This window comes from Eleginops maclovinus, chromosome 19 (assembly GCF_036324505.1).
Source record: "Eleginops maclovinus isolate JMC-PN-2008 ecotype Puerto Natales chromosome 19, JC_Emac_rtc_rv5, whole genome shotgun sequence".
Classification (NCBI taxonomy): domain Eukaryota; kingdom Metazoa; phylum Chordata; class Actinopteri; order Perciformes; family Eleginopidae; genus Eleginops; species Eleginops maclovinus.
The window spans coordinates 24,714,728-24,734,077 of NC_086367.1; the positions used below are offsets into that span (position 1 = coordinate 24,714,728).

The following is a 19,350-nucleotide window of genomic DNA, read 5'->3' on the forward strand; positions in this document are numbered from 1 at the left end:
TCAAATACACAGATGTGGATGACTTGATTTCTTAATTTAATGTGCACATACAGTACAGTATACACAGGGTCTCCTTCACAGACACGGACACAAAGCAAACATTAAATACAGATCAGTTTAGCACCAGCAGAATCTAAGACCCTCCACGGCTCGGCTGCACCGACCAGGATGCATTTCAGATATTTAAATTGGAGTTCAGCAAAACTAGGGTGGAAATCAGATTTCAAAATAAGAACGCACAATGAAAGAATCTCCTTTTAATGAGGCTAAACTGGATCAACATGAGGAAGCTTGTGTATTTTTAATACATGTTATTTATTTTAAGAGCAGCAAGTTCTGTCTTTATTCGACAAAGCAGATTATTTTTCAAGAAAACTCAAAGATTAAAAGATTGAATTTATTCCAAATAAAGAGCAAAGCTTAAACTCCATTTAAAAAATGTTTACGTTTAACTGTAATATTTAACATTTGGTGCTAAATTATTAATTAAGCCTGGCATAGAAAAATAACTGAGGCTTTAAAAATAATAAAATAGCATTTTCTTTAAAGTTTTGCTGCAACAACAAAATGAATCCAAGTAAAAAAAATAACAGATTTATTTCAAAAGGAGGTTTGAATTGAATCTTTAAAAATATGAAAAATTGGGACAGAATAACACTTGATTTAGATTAATAATTGGCATATGTAATATATATATATATAACGGTTATTAAAATGAATCCTGGTTGGTGCAACCCAGCCAAATACGCTTAGTGATTTCCAAAATAAAAGCCCTCAGCTCGATCTCACTAGGCATGGCTTACATGTGACATCTTTACAGCAGCATTCAATTACAAAGTTAATTAATTAAAAAAGGATGCATACTGTACACCTAAAGTGGCGTACAAAAGCAATAGTATATATATATATTATTATGAATATATTGTATTCTACACGGCAGTCTCAGTGTAATATTAATGGGGCTGTGATGCTTGATTAGAAATAATAAAAAATGAGCCAATGGAGATAATGATCATATTTAAAACATATATATTTGTATGTGCTCTCATTTTTTAAATATATATATACTAAGAAGAGAGCTACTGTCTTTTGGGCAGAGTAATAATAACTGACTAATCAAACGGGAGCATCGCTTTCTCTTTTGGACGATAATGTCAAAAAGTAGCATCAAAATGTGTAACGTTTTGCCCCGTTCCTCAGTAAAGTTTCCCGATGTGTGAAGGTGTTTAAAGGGTTCACTGTTACAGGTCAGGTGATGAATATGTATAATGAATCTGCACGTGCCCTCTCTTACTGATTACATTACGTTAACGTGTGCAGGATTTATTTCCACCATCTGACGTTTTATTAAAATCTGTCCTAAAGTAAAATCACAACGACGGAAGTCTTTGTGATGATCCTGGTCTCCCCTCTCAGCTGAGGGTCTACAGACGGGGAGGAATAAATATCTCGGGGGGGGTTTCAGAACTTGGTCTGCTTTAGTTTGTCGATGTGGAAGCAGAGCTTCAGGGCCGGGCCGAGCTTCAGACCCAGATACTTCATGATCATGTCGCTCTTCAGGAGCAACAAGGCGTTTCCATCGATCTCCTGGAGTAGGAGGAGGAGGAGGAGGAGGAAGTTAGATCAACAGGAAGCAGGTGAGCAGACAAGGTGTGTAAGATCCAATAATTCCCTCAAAATGTTGTAAAACCCAATAATGCAATTAAATGTCATGACTGATGATGCATTTTTATTTGGTAATGCATTACCCTTTGGATAGAAGTGGAAAAGTAGCGAGAATTTATACTTAACTTAAAAATAAGTGCATGTAAATAGGCTCTAAGGGGCCTTTTAATTGAACTACAATCACTGTTAACTCAGTTGATATAAAACCTCTCATGGAGATTGAAGCATTATATGCAGGTTTATTTTCCAGGTCTTCTTTTGGACATTTAAAATGTAATAAAAAGCTTCAAGTTTACATTTATGAAACATCGTTAGTGTGTGGAACGCTAACTTTGCCCATAAGGTCCGCTTGAGACTTTTTAACGGTATTATATTCTCTTCTTTTTAAACGAGACGTCTATATGAGAGGTTTGTACAATATTATTTCGGACTTCTCGCTAACATAAAACACAATAACACATGAATGTGTTCCACTGGATGTTCCTTCTCAGAAATAAAAGTCTGTCAGAAAAACCAACGTACGTGTTTCCTGAAGACGTCTGCGTGGGGGCCGAGGGCCTGAGGGTCTGCATCCCGGATGAACCAGACCACATCGTCCACAGACCAGGAGGAGGGGTCTTTATTCTGGGGGGCCTTGGACTCCTGGGGCTCTGAAGATGCACTATAACCTCCTGCAAGACCAACATGAAGAAAGAAGCGTTACCATCAGAGGAACTACCACCGGAGTGATCTTTAGGTAGTCTTTCCGGGCTCCTCTCACCGGTCCGGTTGCTCTCCGGGAACGAGTTGGGGCTGCTGGACGCCGGCCGGCACATGCTCATGGAGGCCGAGCCGCCGGAGAACTGCTGCGACGAGCGGAAGCCGTACAAAGACTTCGGAGAGTACGACGAGCTGATGGAGCTGAAGGCAGAATCTCCGTGATCCATGGAGTACCGCTTCCCATCCGACTGGTCTAAGTGGTAATCATCGGCCGTTTCAGCTGGAGACCAGATCAGAGTCAGAGTTAGATCAGAGTCAGGATTAGATCAGAGTCAAAATTAGATCAGAGTCAAAATTAGATCAGAGTCAGAGTCAGATCAGAGTCAAAATTAGATCAGAGTCAAAATTAGATCAGAGTCAGAATTAGATCAGAGTCAGAGTTAGATCAGAGTCAAAATTAGATCAGAGTCAAAATTAGATCAGAGTCAGAGTTAGATCAGAGTCAGAGTTAGATCAGAGTCAGGATTAGATCAGAGTCAGGGTTAGATCAGAGTCAGAGTTAGATCAGAGTCAGGATTAGATCAGAGTCAGAGTTAGATCAGAGTCAGAGTTAGATCAGAGTCAGAGTCAGATCAGAGTCAAAATTAGATCAGAGTCAAAATTAGATCAGAGTCAAAATTAGATCAGAGTCAGAGTTAGATCAGAGTCAAAATTAGATCAGAGTCAAAATTAGATCAGAGTCAGAGTTAGATCAGAGTCAGAGTTAGATCAGAGTCAGGATTAGATCAGAGTCAGGGTTAGATCAGAGTCAGAGTTAGATCAGAGTCAGGATTAGATCAGAGTCAGAGTTAGATCAGAGTCAGAGTTAGATCAGAGTCAGAGTTAGATCAGAGTCAGAGTTAGATCAGAGTCAGGATTAGATCAGAGTCAGGATTAGATCAGAGTCAAAATTAGATCAGAGTCAAAATTAGATCAGAGTCAAAATTAGATCAGAGTCAGAGTTAGATCAGAGTCAGGATTAGATCAGAGTCAAAATTAGATCAGAGTCAGAGTTAGATCAGAGTCAGAGTTAGATCAGAGTCAGGATTAGATCAGAGTCAGGATTAGATCAGAGTCAAAATTAGATCAGAGTCAGAGTTAGATCAGAGTCAGGATTAGATCAGAGTCAGAGTTAGATCAGAGTCAGAGTTAGATCAGAGTCAGAGTTAGATCAGAGTCAAAATTAGATCAGAGTCAGAGTTAGATCAGAGTCAGAGTTAGATCAGAGTCAGGATTAGATCAGAGTCAGGATTAGATCAGAGTCAGAGTTAGATCAGAGTCAGGATTAGATCAGAGTCAGAGTTAGATCAGAGTTAGATCAGAGTCAGAGTTAGATCAGAGTCAGGATTAGATCAGAGTCAGAGTTAGATCAGAGTCAGAGTTAGATCAGAGTCAGAGTTAGATCAGAGTCAGGATTAGATCAGAGTCAGGATTAGATCAGAGTCAAAATTAGATCAGAGTCAGAGTTAGATCAGAGTCAAAATTAGATCAGAGTCAGAGTTAGATCAGAGTCAGGATTAGATCAGAGTCAGGATTAGATCAGAGTCAGAGTTAGATCAGAGTCAGAGTTAGATCAGAGTCAGGATTAGATCAGAGTCAGAGTTAGATCAGAGTCAGAGTTAGATCAGAGTCGGGATTAGATCAGAGTCAGGATTAGATCAGAGTCAGAGTTAGATCAGAGTCAGGATTAGATCAGAGTCAGAGTTAGATCAGAGTCAGGATTAGATCAGAGTCAGAGTTAGATCAGAGTCAGAGTTAGATCAGAGTCAGAGTTAGATCAGAGTCAGAGTTAGATCAGAACCCCGTCTCTTTACCGTCGGAGGCGTAGGATCCGGCGCTGTGCTGGCTGATGGGCTGGTCGCTGAACAGGTTCTCACAGTGCAGACTGCGGCAGAGCTTCTTCAGGAAGCGCAGGACGTAGTCGATGCTGTTCACCACCGGGAGGCTGAGCAGGTGCTGCTTCCCGTCAAACGTGGCTGCAGGAAACAAGGAAACGCTTCAGACAACATTACAGCTTCAAACACGCACATATACTCATGCATGTTTTCAACTAGGGTGATTGTGTAACTCTAACTGTACAATCGCACAACAACAACAACAACAACAACAACAACAACAACAACAAAGTATTTGAACAATTCAGTTGTAGCCTATAGTCTATTAATGCTACACAACAATAACAACATGAACCAAACAGAAGCCTTGGTGCATCTTTATGTGCTCCGATTGTCCGTACGTTGAACTGTAGTGAGCCCGATCGGAACGCCTCGACGGATCTCTTTAACAATGACCCGGACTTGAGGATGAAGTGATTATAATTTGAAGGTCAGGTCAGTTGCATCCATCCCAATCCCATTGATGGTATTATTACTCATTGAGGGAATTTCTTCAAATTGGGCAACAAAGTCCGCTTGGACCCGAGGCTGAGCTGATATATTTGTATAGTCAAAGGTCTGTGTGACCTCACAAAACCCTACAACCGTTTTTTGGCCGTAGAACAATAATGAATATGCTGATTAGGACAATTAAAACTGATTGACACAGGCGGTAAACACATCTTGAATTTGCATAAGTTCACTGACGAGTCCAAGTAGAAATTAGTGCCAGATCTAAAATATTTCCATCAAAGTGTTTCTGGGACGGCAATAAGTCACAATGACGTTTGACTAGCAAGATCAGTTCATCCTGCTGTCCAGGGGAAGCTTTGAGACAAATCTGGAGGAATTCCAAGGCATTCTTAATATATTGCATCCACAAAAATGGGAGGAAATGGAATCACAACGACCTCTAAAATCCTTTGAATCCAGGTGGACATTCATGCCAAATTTCAAGAGATTATATTGACCTTTACCTGAGATTTCCAGCCAAAAAAGGGGACAGATAGAAATATGTACGGACAAACCAAGAACATAAAAACCCACAATGTAACTCCCATCAGTTCCTCTATAAATGGCAAAGCCCTCACTCTCTACTGGGGGCCCTTCAGAGGCAAACAGAGGGGGGGAAAGATGTTGAACAAATAGAAAGCAACACCTGGGGGGGGTCTTTGTACAACACCTGATATTTTTTCTCCCCCGTAGCCCTGAGTGAGCAGCGTGAAGACGGTCTTCTGCAGGAAGGCGCTGTCGATGCAGCCCTGCACGGCCTGCTGCAGGACCACCGAGGGCCGGTCCGGGCCGAAGTGATCCGGCAGCTGCTGGATCTTCTTCCGGTCCAGGTTCGGACCCGTGTTGGCCTGCTTGTTGATGTAGATGCAGACTGGAGCAGGGAGGGAGGGGGACGGGAGGGGGTACTGGATTAGATTTAAGGGTAGGAAATAGAAAAGGTATGCAGTCGAACCGGAGTCTGCTGCGATAAGGACTAATCCACTACTACTCCCAACATTTGAGCCCCTGCAGGCCGTTTACATGCACTGCGGGGAGGGAGCACCACAGAGAGAACAGGGCCTCTTTAAATTGTTGTTATTTGGTGTGTTTCCTGTTACCTGTGAGCACCTGGGGGGTGGCGGAGTGGGGGACGGTGGCGGCGTCCTGAGGGATGGAGCTCATGTCGGGCTCGGGGGTGCTGCTGGGGGGGGAGATGGCCAGCGGGGTCATCACCATCCGGGGTTTCAGCTGCAGGAGGGGAGGGGTTTGCATTGATTAGTTCAGGCATGATTTTGATAAATCCAAATACTCGATACATGTGTCTGATCGGGACTGGTTTGGGTTTCTACAGCTATCCCGTTCTATCCGTGGAACCCTCTGTCCTGCAGGGAGATAACATCACCTGCTCAGCCTGCCACAGAATCCAGAACATCCCCTCACATCCAAACAAAGCCTGCAGATGTGACCCCTCTCTGACACCGGGGTCCCACAACACGTGAAGGACATGATCGGATGTACACATGCATTTTTAAACACACTGCTCCCCCCCCCCCCCCCCCCACACACACACTCATCCCCCGGTGTCGACCTCATGTATTCCGACCTTGAAGCCCGGCTTTCTCCCCCTCTTTTTGGGCACTTTGAGTGGAGGCAGCGACTCCGGGTAGCGGGTTGGAAAATCCATCTTGGCCACGTTGCGGAGGGGGGGTCTCCCTCTCTTCCTGCCTGGTATCTTCCCCCCCTGGCTGGGGAGGAAGGAGGGAGCCACTGCAGCTGATTGCATCTCACTGTTGTCTGCTTGCTGAGCTGCTGCTGCAGGAACACTCATCTGGAGCTGCAAACAAAGAGAGCTGAGAACCAGCACTGCTCCTCCTCTACACATCACACAGCAGGCTTCATTTATAGATAGACATGCTAAGGAATCATGCACACTGATGCCTCCCACCCCCACCCCCACCCCTCTATTTTCAACATAGCATTAGCATCATGTATTAACTGAGCTGCATAAAGGCTAAACCATAATGCTCACTGATGCTCCTCCTCTCTGTAACACATCATGCATTAGCTTCATTTGAAAAGGATCAGGAGCTGTAGAGATGCTTAAGAACCCTGTACAGTGACCCCCCACCTTTATCACAGCATCATTAAAAGATAGAAATGCTAAAGAACAACACAGACCCCCCTCCTCTGTATATCACCCATCATGCATTAGCTTCACTTCCAGAGAGGATGTGAAAAGGCTATGCAGCATTTAGCTGAGCAGCATCACAGACAACACAAAGGGCAGCCATACATCCAGAGGAGGAAGCATCCAGAGAGAAGGATGAAGAGGAGGGGGGGTTCTTTCTGTTTTACCTGCTGTCTTCTGTTGTGAAAGCAAAGAGCCGAGCCCTTTTGTCTCGGATCCTGGAGCCTGGAGGAGACTACAGAGCTGGCTTCCTGCAGACAGCCATCCTCTCGCTGGATGCTCTGCTGCTGCTCTCCGGCTGCAGACTCTCATTAGACTAATGCATTCAGCAGCAGCAGCACAGAGAGGGGGGGGCTTCACCATGGCTACCCAGCTATGAATTACCATTACGAGGACAGCTTCCACCCTAATCGGTAAAAAACAGAAGAGGCAGCGAGCAGGAGGACACATCTCTCAGGCAGGAGGAGGATCATTTTAATGGCTGCAAAATATCTCTCTGATACCTGCACCGTGTTTCAGTTAATGTCTCTCTGATACCTGCACCGTGTTTCAGTTAATGTCTCTCTGATACCTGCACCGTGTTTCAGTTAATGTCTCTCTGATACCTGCACCGTGTTTCAGTTTATGTCTCTCTGATACCTGCACCGTGTTTCAGTTAATGTCTCTCTGATACCTGCACCGTGTTTCAGTTAATGTCTCTCTGATACCTGCACCGTGTTTCAGTTAATGTCTCTCTGATACCTGCACCGTGTTTCAGTTCATGTCTCTCTGATACCTGCACCGTGTTTCAGTTAATGTCTCTCTGATACCTGCACCGTGTTTCAGTTAATGTCTCTCTGATACCTGCACCGTGTTTCAGTTTAATGTCTCTCTGATACCTGCACCGTGTTTCAGTTAATGTCTCTCTGATACCTGCACCGTGTTTCAGTTCATGTCTCTCTGATACCTGCACCGTGTTTCAGTTAATGTCTCTCTGATACCTGCACCGTGTTTCAGTTAATGTCTCTCTGATACCTGCACCGTGTTTCAGTTAATGTCTCTCTGATACCTGCACCGTGTTTCAGTTCATGTCTCTCTGATACCTGCACCGTGTTTCAGTTCATGTCTCTCTGATACCTGCACCGTGTTTCAGTTAATGTCTCTCTGATACCTGCACCGTGTTTCAGTTAATGTCTCTCTGATACCTGCACCGTGTTTCAGTTAATGTCTCTCTGATACCTGCACCGTGTTTCAGTTCATGTCTCTCTGATACCTGCACCGTGTTTCAGTTAATGTCTCTCTGATACCTGCACCGTGTTTCAGTTAATGTCTCTCTGATACCTGCACCGTGTTTCAGTTAATGTCTCTCTGATACCTGCACCGTGTTTCAGTTAATATCTCTCTGATACCTGCACCGTGTTTCAGTTAATGTCTCTCTGATACCTGCACCGTGTTTCAGTTAATGTCTCTCTGATACCTGCACCGTGTTTCAGTTAATGTCTCTCTGATACCTGCACCGTGTTTCAGTTCATGTCTCTCTGATACCTGCACCGTGTTTCAGTTCATGTCTCTCTGATACCTGCACCGTGTTTCAGTTCATGTCTCTCTGATACCTGCACCGTGTTTCAGTTAATATCTCTCTGATACCTGCACCGTGTTTCAGTTTAATGTCTCTCTGATACCTGCACCGTGTTTCAGTTAATGTCTCTCTGATACCTGCACCGTGTTTCAGTTCATGTCTCTCTGATACCTGCACCGTGTTTCAGTTAATGTCTCTCTGATACCTGCACCGTGTTTCAGTTCATGTCTCTCTGATACCTGCACCGTGTTTCAGTTAATGTCTCTCTGATACCTGCACCGTGTTTCAGTTAATATCTCTCTGATACCTGCACCGTGTTTCAGTTAATGTCTCTCTGATACCTGCACCGTGTTTCAGTTCATGTCTCTCTGATACCTGCACCGTGTTTCAGTTAATGTCTCTCTGATACCTGCACCGTGTTTCAGTTCATGTCTCTCTGATACCTGCACCGTGTTTCAGTTTAATGTCTCTCTGATACCTGCACCGTGTTTCAGTTCATGTCTCTCTGATACCTGCACCGTGTTTCAGTTAATGTCTCTCTGATACCTGCACCGTGTTTCAGTTTAATGTCTCTCTGATACCTGCACCGTGTTTCAGTTAATGTCTCTCTGATACCTGCACCGTGTTTCAGTTAATATCTCTCTGATACCTGCACCGTGTTTCAGTTAATGTCTCTCTGATACCTGCACCGTGTTTCAGTTAATGTCTCTCTGATACCTGCACCGTGTTTCAGTTAATGTCTCTCTGATACCTGCACCGTGTTTCAGTTAATGTCTCTCTGATACCTGCACCGTGTTTCAGTTAATGTCTCTCTGATACCTGCACCATGTTTCAGTTAATGTCTCTCTGATACCTGCACCGTGTTTCAGTTAATGTCTCTCTGATACCTGCACCATGTTTCAGTTAATGTCTCTCTGATACCTGCACCGTGTTTCAGTTAATGTCTCTCTGATACCTGCACCGTGTTTCAGTTAATGTCTCTCTGATACCTGCACCGTGTTTCAGTTAATATCTCTCTGATACCTGCACCGTGTTTCAGTTAATGTCTCTCTGATACCTGCACCGTGTTTCAGTTCATGTCTCTCTGATACCTGCACCGTGTTTCAGTTCATGTCTCTCTGATACCTGCACCGTGTTTCAGTTCATGTCTCTCTGATACCTGCACCGTGTTTCAGTTCATGTCTCTCTGATACCTGCACCGTGTTTCAGTTAATGTCTCTCTGATACCTGCACCGTGTTTCAGTTAATGTCTCTCTGATACCTGCACCGTGTTTCAGTTAATGTCTCTCTGATACCTGCACCATGTTTCAGTTAATGTCTCTCTGATACCTGCACCGTGTTTCAGTTAATGTCTCTCTGATACCTGCACCGTGTTTCAGTTAATATCTCTCTGATACCTGCACCGTGTTTCAGTTCATGTCTCTCTGATACCTGCACCGTGTTTCAGTTAATATCTCTCTGATACCTGCACCGTGTTTCAGTTAATGTCTCTCTGATACCTGCACCGTGTTTCAGTTAATGTCTCTCTGATACCTGCACCGTGTTTCAGTTAATGTCTCTCTGATACCTGCACCGTGTTTCAGTTAATGTCTCTCTGATACCTGCACCGTGTTTCAGTTCATGTCTCTCTGATACCTGCACCGTGTTTCAGTTAATATCTCTCTGATACCTGCACCGTGTTTCAGTTAATGTCTCTCTGATACCTGCACCGTGTTTCAGTTAATGTCTCTCTGATACCTGCACCGTGTTTCAGTTAATGTCTCTCTGATACCTGCACCGTGTTTCAGTTTAATGTCTCTCTGATACCTGCACCGTGTTTCAGTTCATGTCTCTCTGATACCTGCACCGTGTTTCAGTTAATATCTCTCTGATACCTGCACCGTGTTTCAGTTAATGTCTCTCTGATACCTGCACCGTGTTTCAGTTAATATCTCTCTGATACCTGCACCATGTTTCAGTTAATGTCTCTCTGATACCTGCACCATGTTTCAGTTAATATCTCTCTGATACCTGCACCATGTTTCAGTTAATATCTCTCTGATACCTGCACCATGTTTCAGTTCATGTCTCTCTGATACCTGCACCGTGTTTCAGTTAATGTCTCTCTGATACCTGCACCGTGTTTCAGTTTAATGTCTCTCTGATACCTGCACCGTGTTTCAGTTAATGTCTCTCTGATACCTGCACCGTGTTTCAGTTAATATCTCTCTGATACCTGCACCGTGTTTCAGTTTAATGTCTCTCTGATACCTGCACCATGTTTCAGTTAATGTCTCTCTGATACCTGCACCGTGTTTCAGTTAATATCTCTCTGATACCTGCACCGTGTTTCAGTTAATGTCTCTCTGATACCTGCACCGTGTTTCAGTTTAATGTCTCTCTGATACCTGCACCATGTTTCAGTTAATGTCTCTCTGATACCTGCACCGTGTTTCAGTTAATATCTCTCTGATACCTGCACCATGTTTCAGTTAATGTCTCTCTGATACCTGCACCGTGTTTCAGTTAATATCTCTCTGATACCTGCACCATGTTTCAGTTAATGTCTCTCTGATACCTGCACCATGTTTCAGTTAATATCTCTCTGATACCTGCACCATGTTTCAGTTAATATCTCTCTGATACCTGCACCATGTTTCAGTTCATGTCTCTCTGATACCTGCACCGTGTTTCAGTTAATATCTCTCTGATACCTGCACCATGTTTCAGTTAATGTCTCTCTGATACCTGCACCGTGTTTCAGTTCATGTCTCTCTGATACCTGCACCGTGTTTCAGTTAATGTCTCTCTGATACCTGCACCGTGTTTCAGTTAATGTCTCTCTGATACCTGCACCGTGTTTCAGTTCATGTCTCTCTGATACCTGCACCGTGTTTCAGTTAATGTCTCTCTGATACCTGCACCGTGTTTCAGTTTAATGTCTCTCTGATACCTGCACCGTGTTTCAGTTAATGTCTCTCTGATACCTGCACCGTGTTTCAGTTAATGTCTCTCTGATACCTGCACCGTGTTTCAGTTAATGTCTCTCTGATACCTGCACCGTGTTTCAGTTCATGTCTCTCTGATACCTGCACCGTGTTTCAGTTAATGTCTCTCTGATACCTGCACCATGTTTCAGTTAATGTCTCTCTGATACCTGCACCGTGTTTCAGTTAATGTCTCTCTGATACCTGCACCGTGTTTCAGTTAATGTCTCTCTGATACCTGCACCGTGTTTCAGTTAATGTCTCTCTGATACCTGCACCGTGTTTCAGTTAATGTCTCTCTGATACCTGCACCGTGTTTCAGTTAATGTCTCTCTGATACCTGCACCGTGTTTCAGTTAATGTCTCTCTGATACCTGCACCGTGTTTCAGTTAATGTCTCTCTGATACCTGCACCATGTTTCAGTTAATGTCTCTCTGATACCTGCACCGTGTTTCAGTTAATGTCTCTCTGATACCTGCACCGTGTTTCAGTTAATGTCTCTCTGATACCTGCACCGTGTTTCAGTTAATGTCTCTCTGATACCTGCACCGTGTTTCAGTTAATATCTCTCTGATACCTGCACCGTGTTTCAGTTAATGTCTCTCTGATACCTGCACCGTGTTTCAGTTCATGTCTCTCTGATACCTGCACCGTGTTTCAGTTAATGTCTCTCTGATACCTGCACCGTGTTTCAGTTCATGTCTCTCTGATACCTGCACCGTGTTTCAGTTAATATCTCTCTGATACCTGCACCATGTTTCAGTTAATGTCTCTCTGATACCTGCACCGTGTTTCAGTTAATGTCTCTCTGATACCTGCACCGTGTTTCAGTTCATGTCTCTCTGATACCTGCACCGTGTTTCAGTTAATGTCTCTCTGATACCTGCACCGTGTTTCAGTTCATGTCTCTCTGATACCTGCACCGTGTTTCAGTTAATGTCTCTCTGATACCTGCACCGTGTTTCAGTTAATGTCTCTCTGATACCTGCACCGTGTTTCAGTTAATGTCTCTCTGATACCTGCACCATGTTTCAGTTAATGTCTCTCTGATACCTGCACCGTGTTTCAGTTCATGTCTCTCTGATACCTGCACCGTGTTTCAGTTAATGTCTCTCTGATACCTGCACCGTGTTTCAGTTAATGTCTCTCTGATACCTGCACCATGTTTCAGTTAATGTCTCTCTGATACCTGCACCGTGTTTCAGTTAATGTCTCTCTGATACCTGCACCGTGTTTCAGTTAATGTCTCTCTGATACCTGCACCGTGTTTCAGTTAATGTCTCTCTGATACCTGCACCGTGTTTCAGTTAATATCTCTCTGATACCTGCACCGTGTTTCAGTTAATGTCTCTCTGATACCTGCACCATGTTTCAGTTAATGTCTCTCTGATACCTGCACCGTGTTTCAGTTAATGTCTCTCTGATACCTGCACCGTGTTTCAGTTAATATCTCTCTGATACCTGCACCGTGTTTCAGTTCATGTCTCTCTGATACCTGCACCGTGTTTCAGTTAATGTCTCTCTGATACCTGCACCGTGTTTCAGTTCATGTCTCTCTGATACCTGCACCGTGTTTCAGTTAATGTCTCTCTGATACCTGCACCATGTTTCAGTTAATGTCTCTCTGATACCTGCACCGTGTTTCAGTTCATGTCTCTCTGATACCTGCACCGTGTTTCAGTTAATGTCTCTCTGATACCTGCACCGTGTTTCAGTTCATGTCTCTCTGATATCTCTTTAACACCTGAAATTTGCTCCATTTATTCAGGAAAAAGTCTCTGTAATAGATGCAAATATTTTTGTTGAATACTAAAAATATATTTCAAAAATCTGAGAAATGTCTCTTTTTTACCTGAAAAAATAAAAGGACAGATGTGGAGTTTCACAAAGCCAGGCGGAGTCCACTGAAACACTGTAAATATGACCGTGTGTGTAACAACAGAGACAGACTGTGTGTGTGTGTGTGTGTGTGTGTGTGTGTGTGTGTGTGTGTGTGTGTGTGTGTGTGTGTGTGTGTGTGTGTGTGTGTGTGTGTGTGTGTGTGTGAGAGAGCATTAGAGAGAGGTGCAGCGAGGGAGAAGAGCTCCTCTGTTGTCATGGCAACACGCCTGTAAACCCCCTTTCCTACTGTCAGCCGTGTGTGTGTGTGTGTGTGTGTGTGTGTGTGTGTGTGTGTGTGTGTGTGTGTGTGTGTGTGTGTGTGTGTGTGTGTGTGTGTATGCTCACTGCTGATTTAATTTAAATGACAATTTTTCCTGCATTTGTTTCCTCTATGGTTTCCAGTTGTACTAAATATTATTGTGTGGATTTGAATATATCCCCTTTTCTAGGTGACATATTCTATTGTATTTATTTAAAACCTTTAATACATTTTATTTGTATTGTATTTATATATTTATCTTTAGATTTGTTTGAATTATTATGGATTTTGTTATTAATGTTCTTTTTCCTCAGTCCCTCCCGTCCGGAGCGAAGTCCCGCCCCTTCCGGTCGTGCTCGTCACTCTCCCCTGTTTGTTTTGTTCGTTGTTAATAAAGTTTCGGTGACGTAATGAATCCAACATGTCGGTGTGCAGCAGCATGAAGGTGTCACCCTCAGCTCTTCGGGGGTTTAAATGTCTTTTCGCTGCTCGGTTTTCCTTCAGGAGGATCTTACCGGGTCTGCCGGGGCTCTGCGGGAGAGGTGAGGGCCGTGAGGCGGGAGACAGGGCCGGGGGGCGGGGGGAGTCAGGGGAGGAAACCGGCGTTTCAGAGCCTATTTATTCTGAAAACCTGGTGAAAAGTACACCTAGATAGATAGATATAGGTTATAAATGACCTTTCCTACTATAGTTGGTTTAATTAAATGCAGCGGTACATTACTTTGGATAAATATGACATTTTGCGCGGACCTATCTTTGTTTTCAGTGTTTCATTCTTGTCATTTACTAACCTTTGGGTTCATAACAGAGGTGCACCCAGGGCTGCACCACGGGGCCAATGCCCGTTTATAAATCTAACATAACGGTCCAAAGGTTTTATTATCAGATCGATAGCAGCACAATATAAACGACATAAACAATAAAACACCTGTGCATTAATGATGAAAAGTGTGTGAACCCAGGTTACTCTGTGGAGGCTACGCCACAGCAGGTGTTGGACGAGAGCCCGCGGGGCCCCCAGGATCTCTACAGGGGGCCCCTGGACCACTACAGCTCTCTGATCAGAGACGGGGCGTTGCGGGACGACGAGCACCAGAGAGCCGTGATGCTGACTCTGGACCAGCTGCACAAAACCCTGAGAGGATACAGCAACACACACACTTCGTTCTTCTCCAGGGTAACAGGGAACACACACTGATGGCTTCATGCTTTTTAAGGTTGAGGTCTAAGTCTAAACATACCTCAAAGATCCCGTATGGCTCGTTCATTGACCTTATATTCACAACTGTCATTAAACTGCTGAATGAGATCAGCAAGGCACGGAAAGATTATCTATAGAGAAACTGGACGATGAAACCCTCTTGATGTTTCTCATATGTGTACAGTACACAGTATGGAACACACGCCTTGCTCAAGGGCAACTCAGCAGTCCGACCGGGGACGTGAACCGGCGACCCTTCAAAGACTGAGTCCCTACAGACTGCGCCACTACCTGCCAAGAATGAATTATAAAGCACTGAAATTAAGACATGAAATGAACGATTAAGACAAAGTGAAATCACATTTTGACGTACCTTTAAATACAATCAAATACACCGATGGAGAAAAGAAGAGACGCGCTATTCCATGCCTTCTTTAAAATAAGTATTGTGTTTTATTCGTTATTTTAACTTCTGCACTATTTAATAAATTAAGTCTAGATTCTTTTATTACATGTTTCTATTATTTATCTTTGAAATGAGATCTGAGGCTCTGATTATTTTATTATGCCAATTAAAACAAGCTAGAAATATTAAAGGACGGCTAAAAAACAACAACCATAATCATATGTGTTAATGTTATTTTTACAAATCTGTTTTTGTTTGACATATTTACCGTCTACATTTATCTGTACTGTCATAGTTTATTAAAAACTGACCCTTTAGGATTTTTATCTTCCAGTTATTCACCAAATCTAAAGCTCCTCAAGGTTACTACATCTACGGTGACGTGGGTAAGAGAGAGACGTGTAAATATATCTTTATCATCCACTGCCTCTGACCCCCCCCCCCCCCCCCCTCACCTCAGTGTTCTGGTGTTTCAGGCACAGGGAAGACGATGGTGATGGACATGTTCTATTCTCACGTCGAGACGGAGAAGAAAAAGAGGGTTCATTTCCACGGCTTCATGCTGGACGTTCATAAAAGTGAGTTCTCTTTGTTTTTTACGGAGAGGGGGGGGATCCTCTGCGTCTGAGGGGGGGATGAGTCTTAAAGCTTTGAGTGAGTCATCATTAAATAAGTTGAAGGTGGATGATGTGTATTGGGAGGCTCAGTGGGATAGTGCGCTGATCTTTGGGTGAGGGGAGCACTGGTTTGATCCCCACTGTACTTTAAGCAGATACTCATCTTGTCTCTTTGCTTATGATAATCTTATTTATTTTGAGTGCAAAAGGAAGAACTGGTCCTTTACTTTGCAGGTGCATAACAAAAGAAAAGTCAAAGTAAATAATTTATTGAATTAAAACCTTTTAGTTTTTTAACTTTTTTAACTTATTTCTTTTTTTTTAACAATTTTCCCGTTTTTTTTGCATTTATTATTTAATTATGAATTTCTATTTTTTTCTGTATATTTTAACTCTAAGAAAAAGAAATAACTATAGAAAAAGGGGATAAAATAAATGATATATGAAATTAAACAAATATATTAATATGTATATGCAAATAATAAAAAGTGGGGGTTTGTATTTGAACTGATCCTGACTCTTGTCCTACAGATTAATGTTCCTTCATAATGTTTCCGTCTGCAGGGATCCACCGTCTGAAGCAGAGCATGCCGAAGAGGAAAGCCGGTAAGATGGCCAAATCCTACGACCCCATCGCTCCTGTCGCCGAGGAGATCAGCGAGGAGGCCGCTCTGCTCTGCTTCGACGAGTTTCAGGTCATTTCATATTCATACGAACTGCAGTACAGATGCATTTCACCCTCCTCCAGCTGTCTCTCAGATCCAAACCAGGCAACATACAAATTACTTGAGACCAAAGGAAGTAAAGCGGGGCAAGTGGTCATGGCTGGTAGAATCAGCCCCAAAAAAGTTCCATTTCTTTGATAATTTCTTTTACAAAATATGACAGGTGTTAAAAATATTGCATTATATTGAGACGTGTGGAATCGAGCGAATTTGATGAAATATCACAATTTTAAACTCAGATTTCATCATTTTTTCTTGATGCCTTCAAGGACCCTCGGAAAGCCGAATATCAGACGTTCTTTTCAGTTTTTAGGGCAAAAAAAGTATAATTTTCTATTTATTTCTTTTCTGGATTTGGGGTTGATGGGCTAAACGAGTCTGACAGCATCTCTAATGGTTGTTGTTTGTGTTTGTTTACTGAATTAATGCACCCCATGCTTCAGGTGACAGACATCGCCGACGCTATGATCTTGAAGCAGCTCTTTGAGAATCTGTTCCTGAAAGGAGTCGTCGTTGTGGCCACCTCCAACCGCCCCCCCGAAGGTGAGTAACATACCCTTACACACATATCTGGGTTCCTATTGTTGGATATACGGACAGGGAAGAGTGAGTCCTGGTAGTAAAGGTTGAAGTGCAGGAGTCATTGAATGCCTCTCTGCTCCTCCTCAGACTTGTATAAGAACGGGTTGCAGAGGGTCAACTTCGTGCCGTTCATAGCCGTGCTGCAGGTGAGGAACGCGTCAGATATTTCTGTTTGAATCCTCCTGTTCATATTCCTCTCTCTCCTGCAGAGATATTGTCAAACCCTTCGCCTGGACTCGGGGATAGACTACCGGCGGAGGAACCGACCGTCTGCTGGAAAACTCTACTTCCTGTAAGAGACCTTCACAATAAAGCCACCAGTCATCGTGCATTTTATTGTGAGGTCTTTAATGTTTCCTGCAGCTCCAGCGAGACGGACGTCGAGGCGACTTTAGACCAGCTGTTTGACGAGCTGGCTTTCAAACAGAACGACAGTGAGGACCTCTCTCTGCAGCTCACGTGTTTTATTTGTATTACTTCACATGTTTTAAGCGTGTTTTCTCCGCAGTAACACGCCCCAGACTGATGAACGTGAACAACAGGAAGGTGCGTCTGGAGAAAGCCTGCGGCAGCGTCGCTGACTGCACCTTTGAGGAGCTGTGTGACCGAGTGAGACCCTCACTCCTTTATTTGATACGTTATGTCACTATGATTTAATAAGTCAAAACCCTTCATACCAATTAGACTTCCTTATTTGGTCGAGAACACGGTTTAATCTGCAGCGTAAATAGACACGTTGATGAGAATTTAAACCATTAATGTTGGGCCTTTTTCCTGATCAAAGTCAAACGGTTTTACTGAAACCTTTATTTGAAGAAGTTGTCTTTTTTCCAACGATTTTCAGATAAAGAAGGCATCATTTACTGCAGGCAAACAAGCCGAACAACAGGTTTATTTAAATGAAAGCAGACAGATAAAAAGCCCCAAAAATATGTCCACCCTTTGGCGACTTCTGTAGTCCTTAAAGGATAAAAAGACTCCGATTCCCACGGCTGGAAGAGGTCGAGCCTCTTGTAAAGCCTTATTTCCTCTGCTGAAAGTCTGCAGAAACACTTCAGATTGACCACCCAGGTTTTGGGATGTCTGGTTTAAAAGGTGTCCATATCAGGAAAGGAAGGAGGCTGAAACTGACACAGAATAGAGCATGCACGGCCTCTAAACCGGACCCAGAGGTGATGTTCTGATGTGTACCTGAGTCGGTGCTTCCCGTGTTTCAGCCGCTTGGAGCCAGCGACTACCTGGAGATCTCCCGGTTGTTCGACACCGTCTTCATCCGACACATCCCCCTGCTGACGCTCAACAAGAAGAGTCAGGCCCGGCGCCTCATCACGCTGGTGGACGCGCTGTATGACCACAAGGTGAGGGACGTCTGACACACACACACACACACACACACACACACAGCTTTATATTTAACCTCTCTGCCTCCAGGTGAGGGTGGTGATTCTGGCCGATCATCCTCTGGAGGAGTTGTTCGTTCAGGACGTAGAACCGGGACACGACGAGAGCCACATCCTGATGGACGACCTCGGGCTCAAGAGGGTGAGGGGACACATTCAATGCATTAAACTAGACTTAATGCTGAAGAAATTTCAATGAATTAAACTGCTCATAATTCATTTCAACATCTTAATCCAACCTGAAGTCTTTCAGATAATAAATGATTTTATTTCATTTGTGCAAAAAAAGAAAGATCAGTTTTTGTAAGATTTATGAAACTGCTTTGTTCTGATTGGTCTAAATCTTGAAATTCAACACAGAAGAAAATTCTAAATACCAACAGGATTGCTCTCCCATCAATGCTCAGAGTCAGGTCGTGGTTAAAAGGCCAACGAGGCTTCATTTCCTGCTGAATTCAGGTGGAATCTGCTAGCCCGGATCCGCCCTCCTACGTACTTCCGCTCAATTTAGATTTGGCTTCAGTACAACGTCTGGGCTTTCGGTACATCGTTGGGTTTTCTCCGGCCATATTTTTGGCGGTCCAATCAGCGACCAGACGGAGTGGCTGAGAACGATGACGTTGAGTTGTGCGCTAGCTTGAGTTGTAGTACACATTTTGTGGTTGTAGTTTAGTAATGGCGGCACTGAAAGATGTGAGTGAAGCTATTCGGTCAGTTGTGGCAACGCTGCCGAATATCCTAAAGTTAAAACCGGAGCAAGAAAAGCTTTGTTGAGTTTGTTGGTGGGCGCGATGTCC

The 19,350-nt window shown here is 43.6% G+C and overlaps 2 protein-coding genes across 3 annotated transcripts in view; one reads left to right on the forward strand and one right to left on the reverse strand.

Moving 5' to 3' along the window:
- Positions 1 to 35: 35 nt before the first annotated feature.
- Positions 36 to 7,262, reverse strand: LOC134881834 (sex comb on midleg-like protein 4). The gene is made up of 8 exons (XM_063909405.1): positions 7,125 to 7,262; positions 6,373 to 6,603; positions 5,888 to 6,017; positions 5,461 to 5,661; positions 4,218 to 4,379; positions 2,426 to 2,644; positions 2,188 to 2,336; positions 36 to 1,587 (listed from the first exon to the last, which is right to left on the reverse strand). Exons 2-8 carry the CDS (start codon positions 6,595 to 6,597, stop codon positions 1,462 to 1,464), a joined length of 1,212 nt encoding a protein of 403 aa, XP_063765475.1. The 5' UTR covers positions 6,598 to 6,603; positions 7,125 to 7,262; the 3' UTR covers positions 36 to 1,461.
- A 6,744-nt stretch (positions 7,263 to 14,006) lies between these two features.
- Positions 14,007 to 19,350, forward strand: part of afg1la (AFG1 like ATPase a) — a 6,549-nt gene continuing 1,205 nt past the window's right edge. Inside the window, exons 1-12 of one of the 2 annotated variants that reach the window (XM_063909571.1) lie at positions 14,007 to 14,164; positions 14,585 to 14,799; positions 15,564 to 15,615; positions 15,706 to 15,807; positions 16,411 to 16,541; positions 17,015 to 17,114; positions 17,241 to 17,299; positions 17,363 to 17,445; positions 17,517 to 17,587; positions 17,662 to 17,762; positions 18,371 to 18,511; positions 18,585 to 18,695. In XM_063909571.1, coding sequence (XP_063765641.1) covers positions 14,044 to 14,164; positions 14,585 to 14,799; positions 15,564 to 15,615; positions 15,706 to 15,807; positions 16,411 to 16,541; positions 17,015 to 17,114; positions 17,241 to 17,299; positions 17,363 to 17,445; positions 17,517 to 17,587; positions 17,662 to 17,762; positions 18,371 to 18,511; positions 18,585 to 18,695 — 1,287 coding nt within the window. In that variant the 5' untranslated portion in view covers positions 14,007 to 14,043. Of the gene's footprint in view, positions 14,165 to 14,584; positions 14,800 to 15,563; positions 15,616 to 15,705; positions 15,808 to 16,410; positions 16,542 to 17,014; positions 17,115 to 17,240; positions 17,300 to 17,362; positions 17,588 to 17,661; positions 17,763 to 18,370; positions 18,512 to 18,584; positions 18,696 to 19,350 lie in introns of both variants that reach the window. The other variant, XM_063909570.1, reaches the window with a different exon arrangement.